At 38.6% G+C, this 18,621-nt stretch overlaps 1 protein-coding gene across 2 annotated transcripts; it reads right to left on the bottom strand.

Annotated features, from left to right (window-relative positions):
- Positions 1-1,935: 1,935 nt before the first annotated feature.
- Positions 1,936-16,896, bottom strand: RCN2 (reticulocalbin 2). 2 transcript variants are annotated; one of them, XM_080808939.1, is made up of 7 exons: positions 16,565-16,896; positions 16,070-16,175; positions 13,182-13,378; positions 7,963-8,076; positions 4,237-4,333; positions 3,221-3,360; positions 1,936-2,855 (listed from the first exon to the last, which is right to left on the bottom strand). In XM_080808939.1, exons 1-7 carry the CDS (start codon positions 16,706-16,708, stop codon positions 2,703-2,705), a joined length of 951 nt encoding a protein of 316 aa, XP_080665065.1. In that variant the 5' UTR covers positions 16,709-16,896; the 3' UTR covers positions 1,936-2,702. The 2 variants fall into 2 exon arrangements, with proteins under 2 accessions (XP_080665065.1, XP_080665064.1); XM_080808938.1 differs by having other exon boundaries at positions 2,018-2,855; positions 3,221-3,363.
- Positions 16,897-18,621: the final 1,725 nt, after the last annotated feature.

Raw genomic sequence — 18,621 nt, 5'->3', positions numbered from 1 at the left:
AACAATAAGTTTTTCTAGTTTGACTTAGCAGAAGATACAGAAACTCTTTTCAAGCAATTCTTTTTTTCTGTATGCTTATAAGGGCCAATTGTTTAATACTAAATCTTCACTCAGGATAAGCTAGACTGCTGTGGTTAAACATATACACCCTCCCTTCCCCCAAATCTCAGGGGCTTAACACATACACAAAATCTCAGCGGCTTAACATAGTTAAAGTTTATTTCCTGATCATGTGAAGTCCACTGAGGGTCCAGCTGGTCTCCATGTGGTCACTCAGAAATCAAGGCCTCTTGGATCCTGTGGACCCATGTCAACTGAGGCCTTCTCTACAATGCCATGTAAAGGAAGTGGGTTTGTCCCTGGTCCAGTCTTGGAGTGACACACACTACTGTCACTCACTTTTAACTGACCAGAAATAGCTATTGTCTACCTGTAAGGGGGCTAGGAAGTATAATTTTCTCTTGACGGGAATGAAAGCACAGATATTAGTGAACACTAACAATGTCACCAAAATTCTTTATCTGGTAAATATCAAGGCTGAATATAGAATGCTAATTCTTAACTCATTAGGATGAAATTAAAATCTGTATCTAATGATTTAACAATTCTGGTATAGATTTTGAAGAATCTAGTAATAAAAACAATTATTGTGCTAATCAAATTAGTTATTCCAAATATCCCAATTTCAGTAAGGCTGAAAAGTAACAAGTGAGTGATAATGGTCTACGTTTAATTTTTAAACTGTTGAGACCAGATAGGTGTTGTAGGTTAAAATGAAAACCTTGTACTTTAGATACCAAGGGGAGCGAGCTATCAGTATGGTATGAAAGTTTACAACTTGCATTCATACTTCACATCAGCAAAGATGGGGATGGGAGAGAGGTAGGCAGATGCTGTCAGTTCTATCAGAAAAGAGCTTCAGGTTTTCCCAAATATTCATTAAGGACTCATGAAGCCTCCAGGATGCTATGTGTGCCATAGAGGTTACAACTTTAGCCTAGGAAAAGATTAACAGAATACATAACTGCCATCTTCGCCCCACAAATAAAAGTAATTTTTTTAAAAAGAAAGAAAAACTGGGGCACCTGGGTGGTTCGGGCATTAAGCGTCTGCCTCCGGCTCAGGTCATGATCACAGGGTCCTGGGATCAAGCCTCGCTTCAGGCTCCCTACTCAGCAGGAAACCTGCTTCTCCCTCTCGCACTCCCCCTGCTTGTATTCCTCTCTGGCTGTCTCTCTCTCTCTCTCTCTCTCTCTCCATCTCTCTGTCAAATAAATAAAATATCTTTAAAATATTTTAAAAATAAAAAAAAAAGAAAGAAAAACTATCTGCGGGTAAGGGCTAGAAAACACAAATTCCTCACCTTCTCATTTTTCTTATTCCTTGCAAAGGTAAATAAATTGATCTCCACAATAAGGTTAAAACTGACCATTTAGGTATAGACAATTACTTACCAAGTATGATTTTACTTTTAGTATAACAGATACTGAGCTCTACTGGTGATAACTAACCAGCTCTACTGATTTCAACTTGTGTAATTCTTTTTTTTTTTAAGATTTTATTTATTTATTTGAGAGAGGAGAGAGATGATGAGCAGGGGTGGGGAGGGAGAGAAGGAGATGGAGAATCAGACTCCTGTGGAGTGGTGAGCCTGACCTGGGGCTTGAACCCAGGACCCTGCTATCATGACCTGAGCCAAAGGCAGACGCTCAACTGACTAAGCCACCCAGCTGCCCTGACCTGTGTAATTCTTATGATTATTTCTAGCATCAAACAGCAAGACCATATTTGTTACACGGCAACTGAAATATGTCAGGTATACATGCAATTGTAACATGATTCTCTTATCAAAAAGGAAAACAAACAAAATAACAATATGCATCAAGAATAATTCAAGGTTGGAGAGCACTCACTACACAAATATAGGAACGGATAAGGTAAGATAATGTATAATTCAACAAAACCTACTCTAAATTCTAGGTTTATCTGGGAGATCAAAGAAAAACAAACAAACATATAGAAAGATAGGACATTTCATTTTTAATCAGTCAAAAATGAAGAGTTCTGGACAATGTCAAATTCCACACACCATAATGCTATCGTTACACATTAAATATAATTACTATCTATACATATGCAAAAATATAAAGTTCTATTTCATACAATAAAACCCTTTATAGAAACCATTTTAAAAGTAAGCAGAACTTCTCAACATTAAAATGTGAGGTATAAGTCCTTCTAAAGGTTCCTTTAAAGGTTTTAAAACAAAATGCTAAATCTAAAAACAATGTCCTTTTTGTCAGTTCCCAAGTTAAATCTACTTAAAAGAAAAGAAAAACTGATAGCTCAGTCACATACTATTTAAATAATATTGTTCAGGCATCTCTAAAATCCTCCATTTTTTCAAGTATGGATATAGAACTCAAATATCCCACAATACAGTACTAAACAGATGGAATATTTAGGAAAGACTTTGTTGTCATATGGCACAATATTGTTTTATTTCTTCAATACATTTTGAAATAAATACCAGGTTTTGTTTCATTTTTCTTCTAAAAGGCCAAAATTACAATCTACATTTAAGATAATTTTGACTGTGGTAAGACTTGAGTGTAAAATATAATATCAATATTTTATCACAAAAGTAAAGCTGGTAACAAATTATAAAAGAAGACAGTATTCTATTCAGATCTACCCAGGGATTAAAGCTCATCATGATAGAAATATTCATCATGAAGCTGTCTGCCATAATCTGTAGCTTCACTGGTAAGAAACAAGTCCTGGTTCTCCAGAATCTCCGCTTCCGAGAGCTTTCTGTCACTATTCAAATCCATTTCATCAATTAGGTGAAGAGCCTTTAAAACAAAACAAATCAAGTATAATAAGTATTTTCAGCAAGATGTTCACATTTCAATGTGATCTGATTTGTCAACAATCATTCAGGTATGCCGAGTACTCATTACTAAGTATCTCAAAATACTACATTTTATAACCAGGGCTGTCTATAGCTTTTCTCATTATCCTCTTTCTTAATTTCTGCTAGGCTCTGCCTCCTCCCCACTCAAATCTTATTTAGGATATCTCAAGGTTAAGCCAAATAAACAAATAAACAACTCTGTTCCTTCTTTCTTCGGCTTCAGTCTTTGCACTTTCTTTCCTACCAGCAGCACCTAACTTGAGGGAGAAAGAAGGAGATATACAGTCCTTTTTTAACACTCACCTCCTCTTGAGCAATGCCCTGGTTATTGGGTACTACCCAAGACAACAGCTCTTGGGGATCAAGCCTGCCGTCAGCATCTTTGTCATAATCATTCAGGAATCTATCTTTCTCAACCAGTATCCACTCTGGATCTTCATTTGCTGCTTAATGGCAAAAATAAAACACACTATACATATACAAGAATGTAACATGTAGCCAATGAGAAGTACATCCCTAGAATAAAGAAAATGAACTTAAACCTCACTCTAAAGGAAGCCTGACAAAACAGATCTACTTATCTAAAAAGTCCTGACATAAGTACACACTATATACTTTTCAAAAGTGACACTTAAGTCTAAACAGCTCAGAGTTTCTAAATCAATGTGTATTATCACAAACCAGTAAGTCTGTTAACTGCTGCTACTTGTTCTGGTATCTAGTTTTTTTTTTTCCCCCAGTTGAGCTGGGTAATGTTTTTATGTATATCGTGTGACTATATAAAGTTTCCTACGTGTGCTTATAAAGTAATACCATGTTTAATTTTAAAGTGAAAATCATAGTAAGTGATGCTTTTAAGCAACAATTCTGAAAAGACAGCTGTGAACAGAAAAAGCTGCATATGCAAACTCCTCAGATTTTAAACACTCCGTGAGACACCTTCTACACCAGTATTTGTAGTATTTTGTTTCTTTTAAGATCTACATGCAAAGGTACAGGATTTTGTTTAAAAATATCAACCTTTACTTCCTCACCCATTTGAATTGAGAATTACATTATACTTGTTCGAAAAGGAAGAAAAATCTTTGAATCCTGACATGGCACTAACTGAGCGAGACAGCATTCTCACGTAAGCTGGGAGTCCTTCTGTTTCGCTTGTATTAAATTTAACTTGGCAGAGCAAGCAGAAATCATGCATACCCCTTCTTGTTCCATTTTCCTGTCAAACACAGCTCTCAGTGAGCAACACTGTCTCTCAAATCATTTCTTCTTTAATTCCAGGCTTTTCCCCCCTCCTTTCATACACCCAGGGTACTTACTTGGATCCCGCCTGTAGTCACCAAGAAATTCTTCCAAACTAACAAACCCATCACCATTTTTGTCATGTTCTTCCAAAGCCTCTTGAATGACAAATTCCTATTCCATGTTCATAAAAAACCAAAATAAAACAATTAAGTCACAAAATTTTCCCACCACCATCTATTCCAGTATAGAACTTCCTTAGGAATACTCATTTTTGTTGTCCATTCTTGCAAGACAACCTTTCTAAACAGTGGAATTTAGAGGCAGGAATAAAACTGGAAGTACTGAGTAGCTTTGAATTCAACATCTTTAAGCTTCTCCTATCACGAGCTCCACTTTGCCCTCCTAAACAACCTGGGCACTAATCTCAAACTCTAAATTTCTGCATGTTCCCCTCCCTTCTGCAGAAGGACACCTCTTACTACCCTGGTCTTCCTTAACTTCACTTTCCCTCCACTCCATTAACATCCCTGAAAGAACCCTTATCTCAGATCCCTCTGCACAGAACTATTCTGCCTCCAGATCTAAATCAAAGGTTCCAGTCCCCCATAAACCTACACCTCCTTGCTTCCTCTTCAACCAAATCTACCCCATCTACCCCAAACTGCCCCAAATTTGTTCCTCATTCTATCATGGCTTATCAACCAATCCTCTCTAACCCAAAGATTTATGATTTCTAGTTACACTGGACCCAAGATGACCTGTTTAATGGCCAGCTGTTTCAGTTCTTTCCTTATTACCTTCCTATATCTTCTACCTTTTCTTACTTTGCCAGTCTCCACCCTGCACAGCAGACCCACATCACGTTCTCCTTTATTCCAGAATCATAAAGTCTAAAAGAAAGAGAAAGAGAAATATATACCTAACCCTTAAAATTAATTTTTTCCCATTTCAGCGGGCTCTCACTGCAGTTTGGAAGTCTGTCTCTGCCTCAGTTTCCCTAACACGTACTCTAAAGCTGTTTTTTTGGAAACTCCACTTTGAGTCTTACCAAAACACTCTCCAAATACCTCTCTTGGCAAAGATGTACCCATTTTCCCAAACAAGGTATAAGGCTTCTGAAATACCTGTTTACCAGCATTGCATTCTCCCCTTTAATTACCTCTATTTTTATGCTTATTCCTCTCATCCTTCTCTTCAACCTCAGGAGTTAAAGTTATCTTTCCCCTTCTATGCCTTTAAACACATTCAAGTCCCCTGCACTCCTTAATTACCATCCTGGTTTCTTTTCTTCCATGCCAGGTCTCTTATAGGTTGCACTTACTATTCTCATTTCCTCACTACCTGTTGTCACCCAAATACCTTTCAAACCTGAATTCTAGCATCACAACTGTAATGAAATACACTCTCAAAAGTCTCCAATTCTAGCCAAACCCAAGGGCTTCCTTTTTATCTGTATGAAATAACACTTAAATACAAATTGTTAGTTTTTAAGAAATCAAATGTTACAGATTTTATATATAGAAATCAGGGAATCTTAACCAGAGATCCAAAGATCACTTTTAGAGAATCTGAGATTCTTCTGAAATTATAATCCCATATTTTGTGTATATGAGCATATGTGATTTTTCTGGGACAGAGTCCAGAGATTGCTTATTTTTATTATTTTTGTGTGAGAGAGAGAGAGAACGAGTGTGCGCACACACATGTGAACGAACTTCGAGGAGGGAGAGGTGTAGGGGAGAGGTAGAGAGGGAGAATCTTAAGCAGGCTGGGTGCTGTCCTCTATCTCACAACCCTAAGATAATGACCTGAGCCGAACTCAGGAGTCAGATGCTTAACCTACTGAGCCACTCAGGCACCCCGATTGCTCCTTATTTTTAAAGAAGTCTGTGATCCAAGATAAGTTAAGAATCACTGATTACAATGACTGTTCCTCCATTCAAGTAATCCTCTTGGGAAACAATAGACTTATTTCAATAATGTTGCCATGGTTAAAATAAATTACATGACATAATTACATAAATTAAATAAATTTATGTATTTATATATTTGTATATACTTATATTTATATGTAATTTATAAAATAAATTACATAAATTAAAATAAACTACATGAATGAAAGTATCTCTAAATTCTAACTTTTAATCCAAATCAAAATCACCTCATTGATCTTGCACCCTGCCTTTCCCTTCATCAAATATATCCTTAAATGGAAAAAGTGATACCGCAGAACAAATTAAGGTAAATAAGAATTAACGAAGGTGCTCTGAACTAGACACTTCATGGTCACACCTCTTATGTGCTGCAATCAACTCCAACTAAGCACAATCAAAGAACACCCTTTCCCACCCTGACACACCCCATTCTGTCAAAGGTACTACCATTTTCATCACTTTACACAATCTCAAAACCTCAGAGTCATCTTGACTCTTCCTTTCTCTTTTCATACTTATTTAGTCAGTCAACATTCCTGCCAGCGCTTTTCTTCAAAAGGTTGTTCATGTCCATTTCATTCCATTGCCACATCGTACTCTGCGGCCGCAGCACATTATGCCCAAATTATTTCAATGCTTTCACCGGTCATTCCCCTCCCCAGTCTTCAATCATTCCTTAATTCCCCTGAGAATCAATATCCAGCATGCTCTGCCTGCCATGCTAGGTAGAGTTCAATTAGCTTGTCTCAACTTAACTTTGGCAGTTAAACAAATTGTGCCCAGCATTGTTCTAAATTTAGGTTGTATATTTTGTTCCAAGGGAGAAATCAGAAGCCTCAATGGCACAAGTGGTGGCAACAGTCTTTTCTTGCCACTGAGGTATGGAGAAAAATGTTCTCTACAGCCTTGTTATTCAAGGTGGCAGCTTCTAACCATGACCCATTTAACATAAAGCTACATCTTCCCTCCCTGAAATATCCAAAGAACCAAGCCACACAGCTATAGAGGCTGAGGCTAGACAATAAGCCTTAATATAAATGTTTAGTCTATTTCCTACAAAGCTATTTGTTATACGTCTTTACTCTCCAACATGACAGTTTCTCCTCTCAAGAAGCTTGCCAAGTTATAGTAGGGACTCAATCAATGTTTGTGGAGTTAAAACTAGAGTTCAACAAAAATTCCGAAGAACTGGTACTTCTTTCAAGTACTAAAGGGATGAGAGGACTCACTAGGCCTCTTGCTGTAAACACATTAGTCAGTAGGAGCTGCCCCACCCCCCAAAACCCCATGAAAGGGGATCCAAAGGTGATAAGCCTTCCCAGAACCAAAGTTTTTGGAGGTGATATAAACTAAATAGGAAGTACTGATGTTACTGATATTGGAAAACAGAGAAAATTCTAAAAGCTACAAAAAGGCAGGCAATAAAGGTAATGTGGCTGTGTGGGAGGAAACAGCCAGGAAGATTTACCTTCCCTCCTCATCAGCACCCCTCTTCCCACCACCAGTAACCCTTTCCCACCCCTATCTGAAGTGAGGAGAACTTTGGATCTTGCTGTCTCTTAAAATTCCGGTTGCCCCATATAATTCATCTTAATGACTTAGAAAAAAAGCAGGTTTTAAAGTTTTGATCACCCAAGAATTCTCTCTCTTTTTAAAAAAATTTATTTATTTATTTATTTGACAGACAGAAATCACAAGTAGTCAGAAAGACAGAGAGAGGGGGAAGCAGGCTCCCCAATGAGCAGAGAGCCCAATGCGGGGCTCAATCCCAGGACCCTGAGATCATGACCTGAGCCGAAGGCAGAGGCTTAACCCACTGAGCCACCCAAGCGCCCCACGAATTCTCTCAAAATGTTTCTTTCTTACCGTCATATAATCAACTTCTTCAGGATGCTCAAAAGCAATAAATTCTTCAAGATTCAAACCAGGACTTGAATCTTGGTTTGCTTTCTCAAATCGCTTCTTGTCCTTTAAATGAAGCTTTGAAAATTAAATATTGAACATGATTAAGGTCTCATCCACATGGAAACATCATTATACAAACTTTGAAAATTACATACTATGTGAAATCTAAAGTACACTCTCATACATTATCTTATCTTCACATTATCCCCTTGAAGGTAGGTTAGAAAAATCACACATATTTATGAGAAGCAACATACATAGACTGCAGAGTCAGAGACACAGATCTGAATTCCAGCAATGCCACTTACCAGCTGTGGTAAGGGCATTTTGCCTAACTTAGGGCAAACTGCTTAACCTCTCTGGTTTCCTCAACTATAAAATCGGGGTAAAAATCTCTATAAAGTAACTGGGATGAGGGCCCTTATCAAATTAGTAAACCTGATCATTTAAAAAATGTAATACGTCACGTATTACATGTTACATGACAGAAAATGGAAATTAAATAATTTGACAGGTATGTCAGAAATACAGCAAAATAAGTTGGACTATGATTCTCCCTGTTCTTCTACAGTATTGTACACTCTCTTCTTTAACAATCTCAGCTGTTTTGAATGCCCAAAAAACAATAAATTCAGACTATGTGTTAATTCTTGATATGCCATTTTCAAATTGTTTCTGGTCCTTGGAATGACTTTGCAAAAATGTTAGTAGGTTTCAGAAAAACAGTCCTCCTATGAGAATACTTTTGATATATGTATGTTGTATTTGGAAGTCTATTCTTGGTAGTCACTTTATAGTGCTAATAATTATGTATGTTCAGGCATAAACATCAAAAACTGCAGTGGACCTATTTTGAGGTTAAGTAAACAGACTCTTCTATTTTCTCACACCCATCTTCCTTTTTCTCTTTTTGTAAAGTATGCTTAAGTAGTAAATCAAGTAGCAGCTATTAGGGACAAGGCTGCTTTTAATGCATTTCTCAAAGGTAATTCTGTAATCAAGAGCCTTGGAAGCCAATAGTGCTATATTGCTAATCCTGAATAAATTCCATTTTGAGCATTTCTGGGAAAAAACTATCCTTTCTATAAACTATATGTACTAAATAGCACATTTAAAAAAACACACAGTTTCAAATATTTTAGGAGCTTTTAATTTATGTGTCTCACTGTTGAAAAGAAATACTCTTTTCAGTTTTCTAGAATAGAGGTTGGGTGGCGGTCATTTACTGAACACTACTTTTACAATGACCGATTTACGGCAGAGAGGCTCACATGTTCCCCCACAGAATTCATCTTTTAAACCATCCAGTTTCCATTAGCCAGTTATACTTACCAAATCATGACAGAAAAACAACAAACTTGTTTCCAAATAGCTGCTTTTAACTTAACGTTTCTTAATTTCAAATAACTAGATCAAATAATTTATACTTGATGTTCAGGGGTTTAACAAGGGGAGAAGCATACAAACAAGAATTTGAGATACTTTATTGAGTCAATCAAATTCTTTTTGAATAAACCACTATTCAAAATACTAAGTGCTTAGATTTCCTTATGAAAGAACCCTTCAGTTTGAAGCAAAAAGGTCCATGTTTCAGCAGCAGGAGCTGAATTTGGCCAAATTTGCCTATGGAAAGAAAGGATCTCTTTCAGCAAGCTCAGATTGTTGCTTAAAAAAATTAAGGAAAGTAGTTTTCTGGTTCACATTTCTCAAATTTTTAAAATAAAATTAAATAATGAGATTTTAAGAAGCAGTTTTATTCATGGTCATTTGAAGAAAACAATTAAAGAGCAGCTCAAATTAAAGAAGCTAATACACAGAAAGACTGTTTTTCCAAAATGGCAAAGATAACAACAAAAAAGGCTGTCAGTTCCACAAAACCTTGGCACACTTTTTTTCCTTCTGTGTAAAAATACCATGTTCTAGTGGAGAGTAGAAAGTGCTACATACAGTAGTAAAAAGGAAGAAACAACCATAATCATTTATTTTTATATATCAACAGAAACTTGAGAAGCACAAAACTGCCATCTTTTGGTAGACTAATGGTTTTACATGAGGAAACAGATGATGCCACAACAAAGTCTAGGTCTTAAAAATTCTGATTAGCCACATGCTAGGCTGTACCTTACATAAATAAATATTGCTTGTACATGCACATTCAGCATCTGGCTTTGGGAGTTAGAACAACTGAACTTTTGCCAGGTAGGTCCCCAAACTTTAATTATCCTGCTTAAAAGTGCTGACTATAATTGTTCATCATTACATAAAGAAATGCTTTTTCAGGAACTTCATTGCACAAGAGGATCTCTACTACAGGTTCTCTACATGGAAACTTTATTCTCTATTCTCTACATGGAAGCTTATTAAAAATAAGAGAATTCAAGCATCAAGTTGTTTGTTTTAATATTTATTATTTGTTTATTTAATATTTATTTATTTGAGAGAGAGTATGAGGAGGGGGGAGCAGAAGGAGAGGGAGAGAGAGAATCTTAAGCATGTAGAGATGGGTTGTCAGAGAATTACCAATAGGACTACCACGGAGAAGTGTTCATTTTAGGGATCCATCAATTTCCTAGCACTATTAAGATCTAACTAATTCATTCTTTTTTTTTTTTTTTAAGATTTTATTTATTTGACAGAGAGATCACAAGTAGGCAGAGAGGCAGGCAGAGAGAAAGGGAAGCAGGCTCCCTGCTGAGCAGAGAGCCCGATGCAGGGCTCGATCCCAGGACCCCAGGACCATGACCTGAGCCGAAGGCAGAGGCTTTAACCCACTGAGCCACCCAGGCGCCCTAACTAATTCATTCTTAAAACGTACAGTCTTATAATCAACATGTACTGAGTACCTGGGTGGTGAACACAGTATTAGAACCAGACATTTTTTTTAAAACAAAAACTGTTCATAAGGCATTTATATTAATGAGTCCTGTATCTCTTCAAAGTGAAGATTTTCTTCTCAACACCACCATCTGTTACTAATCACACCCTCCCAAGAATAAAGAAACTCAAGAAACCACACACACACATTTCTCATGTTTTGATGGGATAGTCATTAAATCTTTGGAGTGCCAAAAGAAAAAAAGGACACAATTATAATCTGATTCTAGAAAGATTTTAAAATACTGTACTTAATGTCTCTCTTGTTACCTAGCAGGGAAGTTATAATACCATACCATGGTTTGGTTTTAGAAAAGTCTCAGAACTTGAATACTGCTTTTAAGATTAATTCCTACAGGATATCTCTAGACAGACAAATCCCAAATCTCATTATCATTTGTTTCTTTTTTAGCACCAAGTAGTAAAAAGACTGATTTCTACTCTCTTCAGTCCGTTGTAAGATGAAAATCCAAATAAGGAGGAAAGAAAGTGAAAAGGAATCTTAACTAACCTAAAGCTGATATAGTTAACCAATGCTACAAAAACTTTAAAAAGCTAATCATATATTAAATATTAAATGTAAACTTAGGTGGATCGCACGTGCTTTCTTCAACAATATGCTCTTCAATCAACACACAACTGTTTACCAGCCCAATCGCTACAACAGGATATTTCATAGTATAGTATAATAAATATATTATTATTCCTCTATTCTATTGTTATCCTCATTTTTTGATATGAGGAAACTGAGACATAAGGAAGTTTAATAACTTACCCACAGCTACACAACTCTTAAGTTATACAGCTGGATGTGAAGCTGTGTAGACTGGCTCCAAGGCTGAAGCCCTTAAGCTCTACAGTGGGGGCAGATGCATGATCATTAGCAGAAAAAGCAATCCGCTTTGTTAGTGATGGCCTATAGAGTTCAAGTGGCCAAAAGGATTCTAAAATAAACAGCCTGTATAATGATAAATATGGCCACAGCAAAAACTAAAAGGTAGATACTACAATGGGTAAGTTAAGGAATGGAAGAAGCTCAATGTTTTCTAAGCTTGACTAATATTTTGGGAATGACAGTTTGCAACAAGGTGTCTGGTTTTGTTTTTTCCACATATAAAAATGTATCTTTTCAGAAAGTCCTTATTATAATGGGGTGCCTGGGTAGCTCAGTCAGCTAAGCATCTAATCTTGATTTCAGCTCAGGTCATGATCTCAGGGCCCTGCAGTCGAGCCCTGCGTCAGGCTCTGCTCTCAGGGGCATCTTTTAATTTTGGCAAATTAAACCATGAGAAGCAACAAAACCTATAGTGATACTAAACCTTCAAAAATGAGTTATTATTAAATGGTGCAGCCTCTGTGGAAGACCGTATGACAGTTCCTTAAAAAATTAAAAATAGAATTACTATATGATCCAGATGTTCCATTTTGGGATGTATACCCAAAAGAATTAAAAGCAAGGTCTCAAAGAGATATTTGTACACCCATGTTCAGAGCAGCATTATTCATAATAGCCAAAAAGTTGAAGCAACCCAAGTATTCATCAGTAGGTGGATAAACAAAATGTGGTATGTACGCACAATAGAATATTACTCAATCTTAAAAAGGAAATTCTCACACACACTACAACATTATGAGAACAGTATCTTAAGTAAGCTACTCACAAAAAGACAAAAAATGTTAGATCCACTTATATGAGGTACCAAGAATAGTCAAATTCAGAGACAGAAAGTAGAATGGTGGTTGCCAGAGAGGCCTAGGGGAGAAGGAATGGGGAATTGTTGTTTAATGGGTTTAGAATTTCAGTTCTGCAAGATGAAAAGAGTTCTGGAGATTGGTTGTATAACAATGTGAATGTACTTAACGCTACTGAACTGCACACTTAGAAATGGTTAAATTTTATGTGCATTTTATTACTATTAAAAATTTGTAATCATTATTTTATATAAAACTATTTGTTTAAAAGATGCGAATGGGTCTCTATGGTCTTTGTAACTATGATATAAAACTGTTCAATAACAAAAAATAGCGAAAAACATATTTAAAATACACCAAAAAGCAACTCGAAATGAGGACAAATGACGCCACTGAGAAAAACAGATGCAAGGATAATTTAGGTAGTGCAGAGTAAGAGGCCAAAATCCGGCTAGAAAGGAAATCATCAAAACGACCACTGAAGTGGAACAAGTGATTGCCCAGAGAACAAGGCAATCCCAGTCTATGACCTCAGACCCTCTTGTGCTCATTCATGCAGGAAGGAAAAGTGAACTAATATGATCAAAAGGAACAGCTTGTGCACAGCTACTCACCTGCCTAAAAGACTCCTCTTCGGCATCATCCAAAGCAGCATTCTCATCAAAGTCGATCACACGATCATACATCTGAATGTTGTATTCATCCCACGACACACTATTATCACTGTTTTTGTCATATTCAACAAACTGTTGTTTTGCTTCTTGCATAGCATAATGTTTAAAAGACATCTGAATCCACGAACTGAGTTCGCCTGTGAGAATTTCCCAGACACAAATGAATGTTGACAAGTAATTTTGATATTTACAGAAGCGAAGGTTTCTAAACTTTCTCTAAAAGGAAAAAAAAAAAAAAACTTGAGTGTTTTCAAATACTGAGTGAGAGTTAGCCCAGTTGTATCCATAGAAATAGGAATAGAAGGCGTGAGAGTGGTTTGGAGCCCAAGAATATAACAATATGTGATCCAAATAGAATGCAAGCTCCTTGAATACAGAGTTCGGGTATGTTTTGTTCATTGAGGTACTCTAAAGACCTAAAAAGTACCTGGCTCCGTCACTTATTTGCTAAATGAATTGCCAACTGGCCAAAACAGTACTTGACTTTTAAAAGTTATCATCCACAAAATTGCAGATAACGTTTGCTAGCTATCACAGATCTCTCAGGAAGTACAAATATATTAATAGTGGCCTATTTATTCTAATATGTAATAGAAAAAAGTGTTTTCCATTTATGAAAGTAATATAAAGTTTCTCTTTAAAATAAATTTTATGTTGAGTTGAATCAAAACCATATTAAGGAAACAATAGATGGTAAGTACCTAGGGCCTAAATTGTGAAAATGTATTCAAGTGACTGAAGTTTGAGAAACATTGTTACAGTATATGTCCTTCAACCATCTTAAAACTTCTGGAGGAAATTTTAACAAAAGTTATGGGTAGCAATTATGACTTAAGCCCTTCTTGCAATTAGCTCTCTGTCTTGGTACCTGAAGACATGGGGGAAAGTTTCTAAACCTCTAATGTCCACATTCAGATCAACTTAAAAAAAATCTATTCAGAGATATTTACTACACTGCATTATAGAAAAAAGATGGTAGGGAGAAGAACATGAATATTTGCAAGGATGGCAAGAGTATAGCATTTGGTTTAAAGGTAATACACCATTTGGTTTAAAGAGTGGTACCCCTTTATTGGTCTAGGGGAGGTCAGATGAATAGAAAAGTAAAGACATTGTTTCTCCGGAAACTCTAAATTAAGGCATAATTATAATTACTACAGTAACCATGTACTGAACAATTATTATATATCAGATCCTCCACATATGTTGTCTCTGATCTTCAAAACAGACAATTTTATCACTTCCCATTTTCTAGTCTACTTTACAGTTCAAGAAATTGCCATTTGGAACTGAGGACTCAAAACCAGTAAGTAGCAGACTCCAAATTCAAACCTGTATTTGGCTCCAAAGCCCAAACTCCTTTCACTGAATTTTGTTCTCTCTCAAGAACCTGAGTCCAATGCTGGACTTTAAAGTACAAATTAGCAAACTTCTCTGAAGGGTCCTTCAAGTACAATGAGGGTTTCTTCTGGTTTATTTAAAGAGATCATCGTCACACAATAGAATACAGAATGCAAAAGGGGCCAGAAACATGGATTCACACTTCAATTCTGTCATAAGGGGCAAGTTTGCCCTCTCAAGTTTTTGTTTCCTTATATGTAAAATGAAGATTTGAACTAAGTTCCTTTTAACTTTAAAATTTTTTAAAGTTTACTATTAAATATTTGAATATATACAGGCCTTTACAGGCAGGAACCACAGTCTTCCAAATCAATTTTTTCTGTGTGCTTGCTAGTGTAACCAAAGATAGACCTATTCTTAGTGCACAACTAGAGTCTAAAGCTCTTGTTTTTATTTAGAGAAATCAAAACCTTAATATTCCTGAGGACACCAAATTTACTGACAACACATCTTAAATTTACCAATTAGTTTGCAATTCTCTCTTCAGCAACTTCAATCCTTGGATGTGAGCAACATTTAAATAAGAGTTATAGCAAAATATCTCCTGAATTCTTTTGGAAAATCAACTTGGAAAGTTGATAGAATTCACCACTTGAATTAAGCAATGAGGAAAGACAGTTGCAAAGCAACTGAATATTCTTTTAATATTCTGTGCATTTCATTTCTGACTGGAGAACCTAAGAGCATTTAGTTTTTTTTTTTTTTTTTAAGTAAGCTCTACACCCAACCTGGGGCTTGTACTCATGACCCAGAGATCAAGAATCGCATGCTCCACCAACTGAGCCAGCCAGGTGCCCCTCAGACATGTTTTTTTTCTTTTTTAAGTGAAGGATATTAAAAACTGAATTAAGAGCAAGAAATCTGGATTCTAGTCCTGGCTTTGCCACTCATTTTAGAAAGGCACTTACCCCTCTGGGCTTCAGTATCGTCAGCTCTACAAAGAGAGGTGGATAAGATAATTCTAAGACCCCTACCAGCTGTCATAATTTGTGATTATCATAAATTCATAGGCAACAGGTCTTTTTCTACTTAAAAAAAGAATGGGAATTCTTAAATTCCTAATGGAACATATATCAAAACAGCAATAAATCACGTAATGCCATAAGACGGTTTCTGACATATTCTTGATATTGATAAAAGTCCTATAAGGAATACGGTGTTTGTTCAGCGTAGGACTCGCACATATCGATTGAGTCAACGATGTTTACGTATTACTGGAGAAAGTCCTGATTTACACTTGGGACATATCTAAAGATTTCCAGATATAAAACCTACTCAACATGTCCTTCTTCCCCCTTCTCACCGTACACCTCACATTTGTAGCAACAGGAGCAATCTACACGAAACAAACAGCCCTGCTTAGATGTTTGTGCTTCTATCTCCTACAAAGGGTCTTCTCCATTGTTAATTGTGTAGGACGTCCTTACTTTCCGTGAGAAAGCCATCTGAGTCCACGTCAATTTTCTTTATGATGGACTTCAGTCTTTTGTGCTGCTCGTCGGGGGAGAGTTTCACATATTCATCGACTTCTTCCTTTGGGGGGTAAGCGATACACAGAGGGGTAAAGCATTACTATCAGTGGGGCAAAATGGTGGCAAAAAAAAAAAGGCTACCAGAAGCCGCCTCTGTCCAGGGATTTGGGGGTGACCCACACCTGCTCTCCAAGGCCCCCGCCTCCTACACACCCTCAGTGATCATGCCCGTATAGGGAGGGTGGAAGAGATCCGGCTCCCGGGCCGCGCTATTTCCTCAGAGGTAGAGGCCTCGGGGTCCCCCAGACAGTGAGCGACGCCCCGCCCGGACCCCATTGTCAGGCCGCCCGGGCCAGGCTTGGCCTGGCCGCCCCTCTTTGTCCCGGGACAAAGCCCGGGCAGCCGCGGTGCGAGGCCCGGCCTTCCCAGCCCCGGGCCTGGCCACCTCACCTGGCCGCCCAGCAGCGCCTCACGGTCGTAGTCGCTGCGGTGCTCGCCCTGCGGGTAGTGCAGTTCCTCGGCGTCCCCGGCGCTGGCTGCCGCGGCGCACAGCAGCAGCAGCCCCAGCGCCGCGGGCCTCGGGCCCAGCCGCATCGCTCCGGCCCGCCGCGGACACAGAGAGGCGAGGAAGGAGACCGGCGGGGGCTCAGGCCCGCGGCTGCGCTCCGCGGGCGGCTGCGGACGGGCAGCGCGGCGTACGTGGGGAGGAGAGAACGCGACGCGCAGGGGGCGGTGGCCGCCGTTCCTCTCGGTCTCGCAGCTGGAAGCCCGAGCGACAACTGCGGGGCTGGGCCTGGCGAGGCCGAGGCCTATATGGCCCGGGCGGGGGGGCGGGGCGCCAGGCCGCGCCACTGATTGGGCCGCACGGCGCTGGGGGCGGGCCGCGCCGATGTGGCGGTCTGCCCTGGGCAAAGCAGCTTCGCCGCGCCAGCGGTGGCTGCCGGGAGGGGAGACCCCCGCGGGCGCCTACCTCGGCCCCTGAGAAAACACGCCCCCACCTTATTCCCGCCCAGACTCTTCCCGTCAGCCTTGTTACTGTCCCCGTCCGGTCCATGTGTCCATGCGGCTTCCATCAGTGAGAAAGGCTGCAGATTTGTGTGGACAAAAAATACGGTACCCAGAAAAATGTTTGCCTTGAGGAACCAACCTACAGTATGCATTCCCCAGTCTTCAGTGTATGCCTACTTACTTATTTCACCAGAGCAGAACGAACAAACCCAGCTACTGAAGCCAAGTATTTTTATCTGATGCTCAATTTCGTGACTTACAAGTTCATTGACCTTGGCCAAGTTACTTGGCCCTTGAAAAACCTATTTGCTTATTTATAAAATGGGCACGGTAATAAGATGAGCTTAAAGAGTTGTAAAGATTACATTAAATAATATGCTTTCAGAACAGTAGCTCGGACAGATGGTTAAGTGTTGAATAAATGTGAGCGTCCATCCACGCAGGTAGAAAAGCAGACGATTGTACAGAAGGAATGGCTTACCAAGTACCTAGGAAAGCCTTTATGGGTAGAAATCATATACTGGTGGGCTCTATGCCATGTCTATCTGCAGGTCTATGTCATTTCTGTACCTCATACTGAGCATGCTAAACCCGAAGAAATTTGTAGGCTGCAGCTTGAGCCCTTTTCTTTCACTGATTGCTCCACTTAGGATCAAGCCTTTTCACACAGAAGAAAAGGCTTTCTGGGTCCTCTTTCTCTTCTCACAGTTTCTATTTGGATTGGGAGTAAGAATCCTGTTCCAAAATGAAAAGCTGAGTGGGCACAGATCAGACAAATTTCCTGGGTCAGGGTGGAAATTTATTGTTTTTGGTCAGAGACCACTGAAAGGTTTACAGAGCAGAGTAATTTCAAATGGGATCTTTTAAGTGTTATAAAGAGCAATGCAGAACAAAGTTTTAAGTTTCAGAGTCTAAATATAGACTATGCCTTAGAGTTGATTTCTCTAAAACAAAAAAAGAAAAGAAAGGAAAAAACTTTTATCACCGAGCCATTTTAACTTCAGTTCTGCGTTTTGAGGAGGTCTGTGAAAAAAAAGAGATAAATGTCCCCAACCCAGCTGTGTACCTACTGTTCTCCAGTAAGTACAAGGTGAACCTTGACTAGCTTCTGTTGTGATTCCAGTTACAAAGGGTAAGGGTAGGATACAAGGTATTATGGAAGTTCTTCCCATCTCAAAGGCTCCACACATGGAAGATTGGGGGCAAAGGAAATCTTTTTCTTCTTCTTTTTTTAAAGATTTTATTTATTTATTTATTTTTAAAGATTTTATTTATTTATTTGACAGACAGAGATCACAAGTAGGCAGAGAGGCAGGCAAAGAGAAAGGGGAGGAAGCAGGCTCCCAGCTGAGCAGAGAGCCTGATGCAGAGCTCAATCCCAGGACCCTGAGATCATGACCTGAACCGAAGGCAGAGGTTTAACCCACTGAGCCACCCAGGTGCCCCAGGGGCAAAGGAACTCTAATGATATCTGAAGAGGCAGTGAGGTGAACAGCATA

Source organism: Martes martes (assembly GCF_963455335.1).
Source record: "Martes martes genome assembly, chromosome: 7".
Lineage (NCBI taxonomy): Eukaryota > Metazoa > Chordata > Mammalia > Carnivora > Mustelidae > Martes > Martes martes.
The sequence above is the reverse complement of the archived record's forward strand: the minus strand, read 5'-3'. Positions and strand labels throughout refer to the sequence as shown.

Coding starts and splice junctions, on each gene's coding strand:
- RCN2 (XM_080808938.1), bottom strand. CDS start 16,708: ATGCGGCTGGGCCCGAGGCCCGCGGCGCTGGGGCTGCTGCTGCTGTGC. Junction 13,379..16,069: donor AGATGGCTTTCTCACGGAAA/GTAAGGACGTCC, acceptor AAATTCTCACAG/GCGAACTCAGTTCGTGGATT. Junction 2,856..3,220: donor AGGGCATTGCTCAAGAGGAG/GTGAGTGTTAAA, acceptor TTTGTTTTAAAG/GCTCTTCACCTAATTGATGA.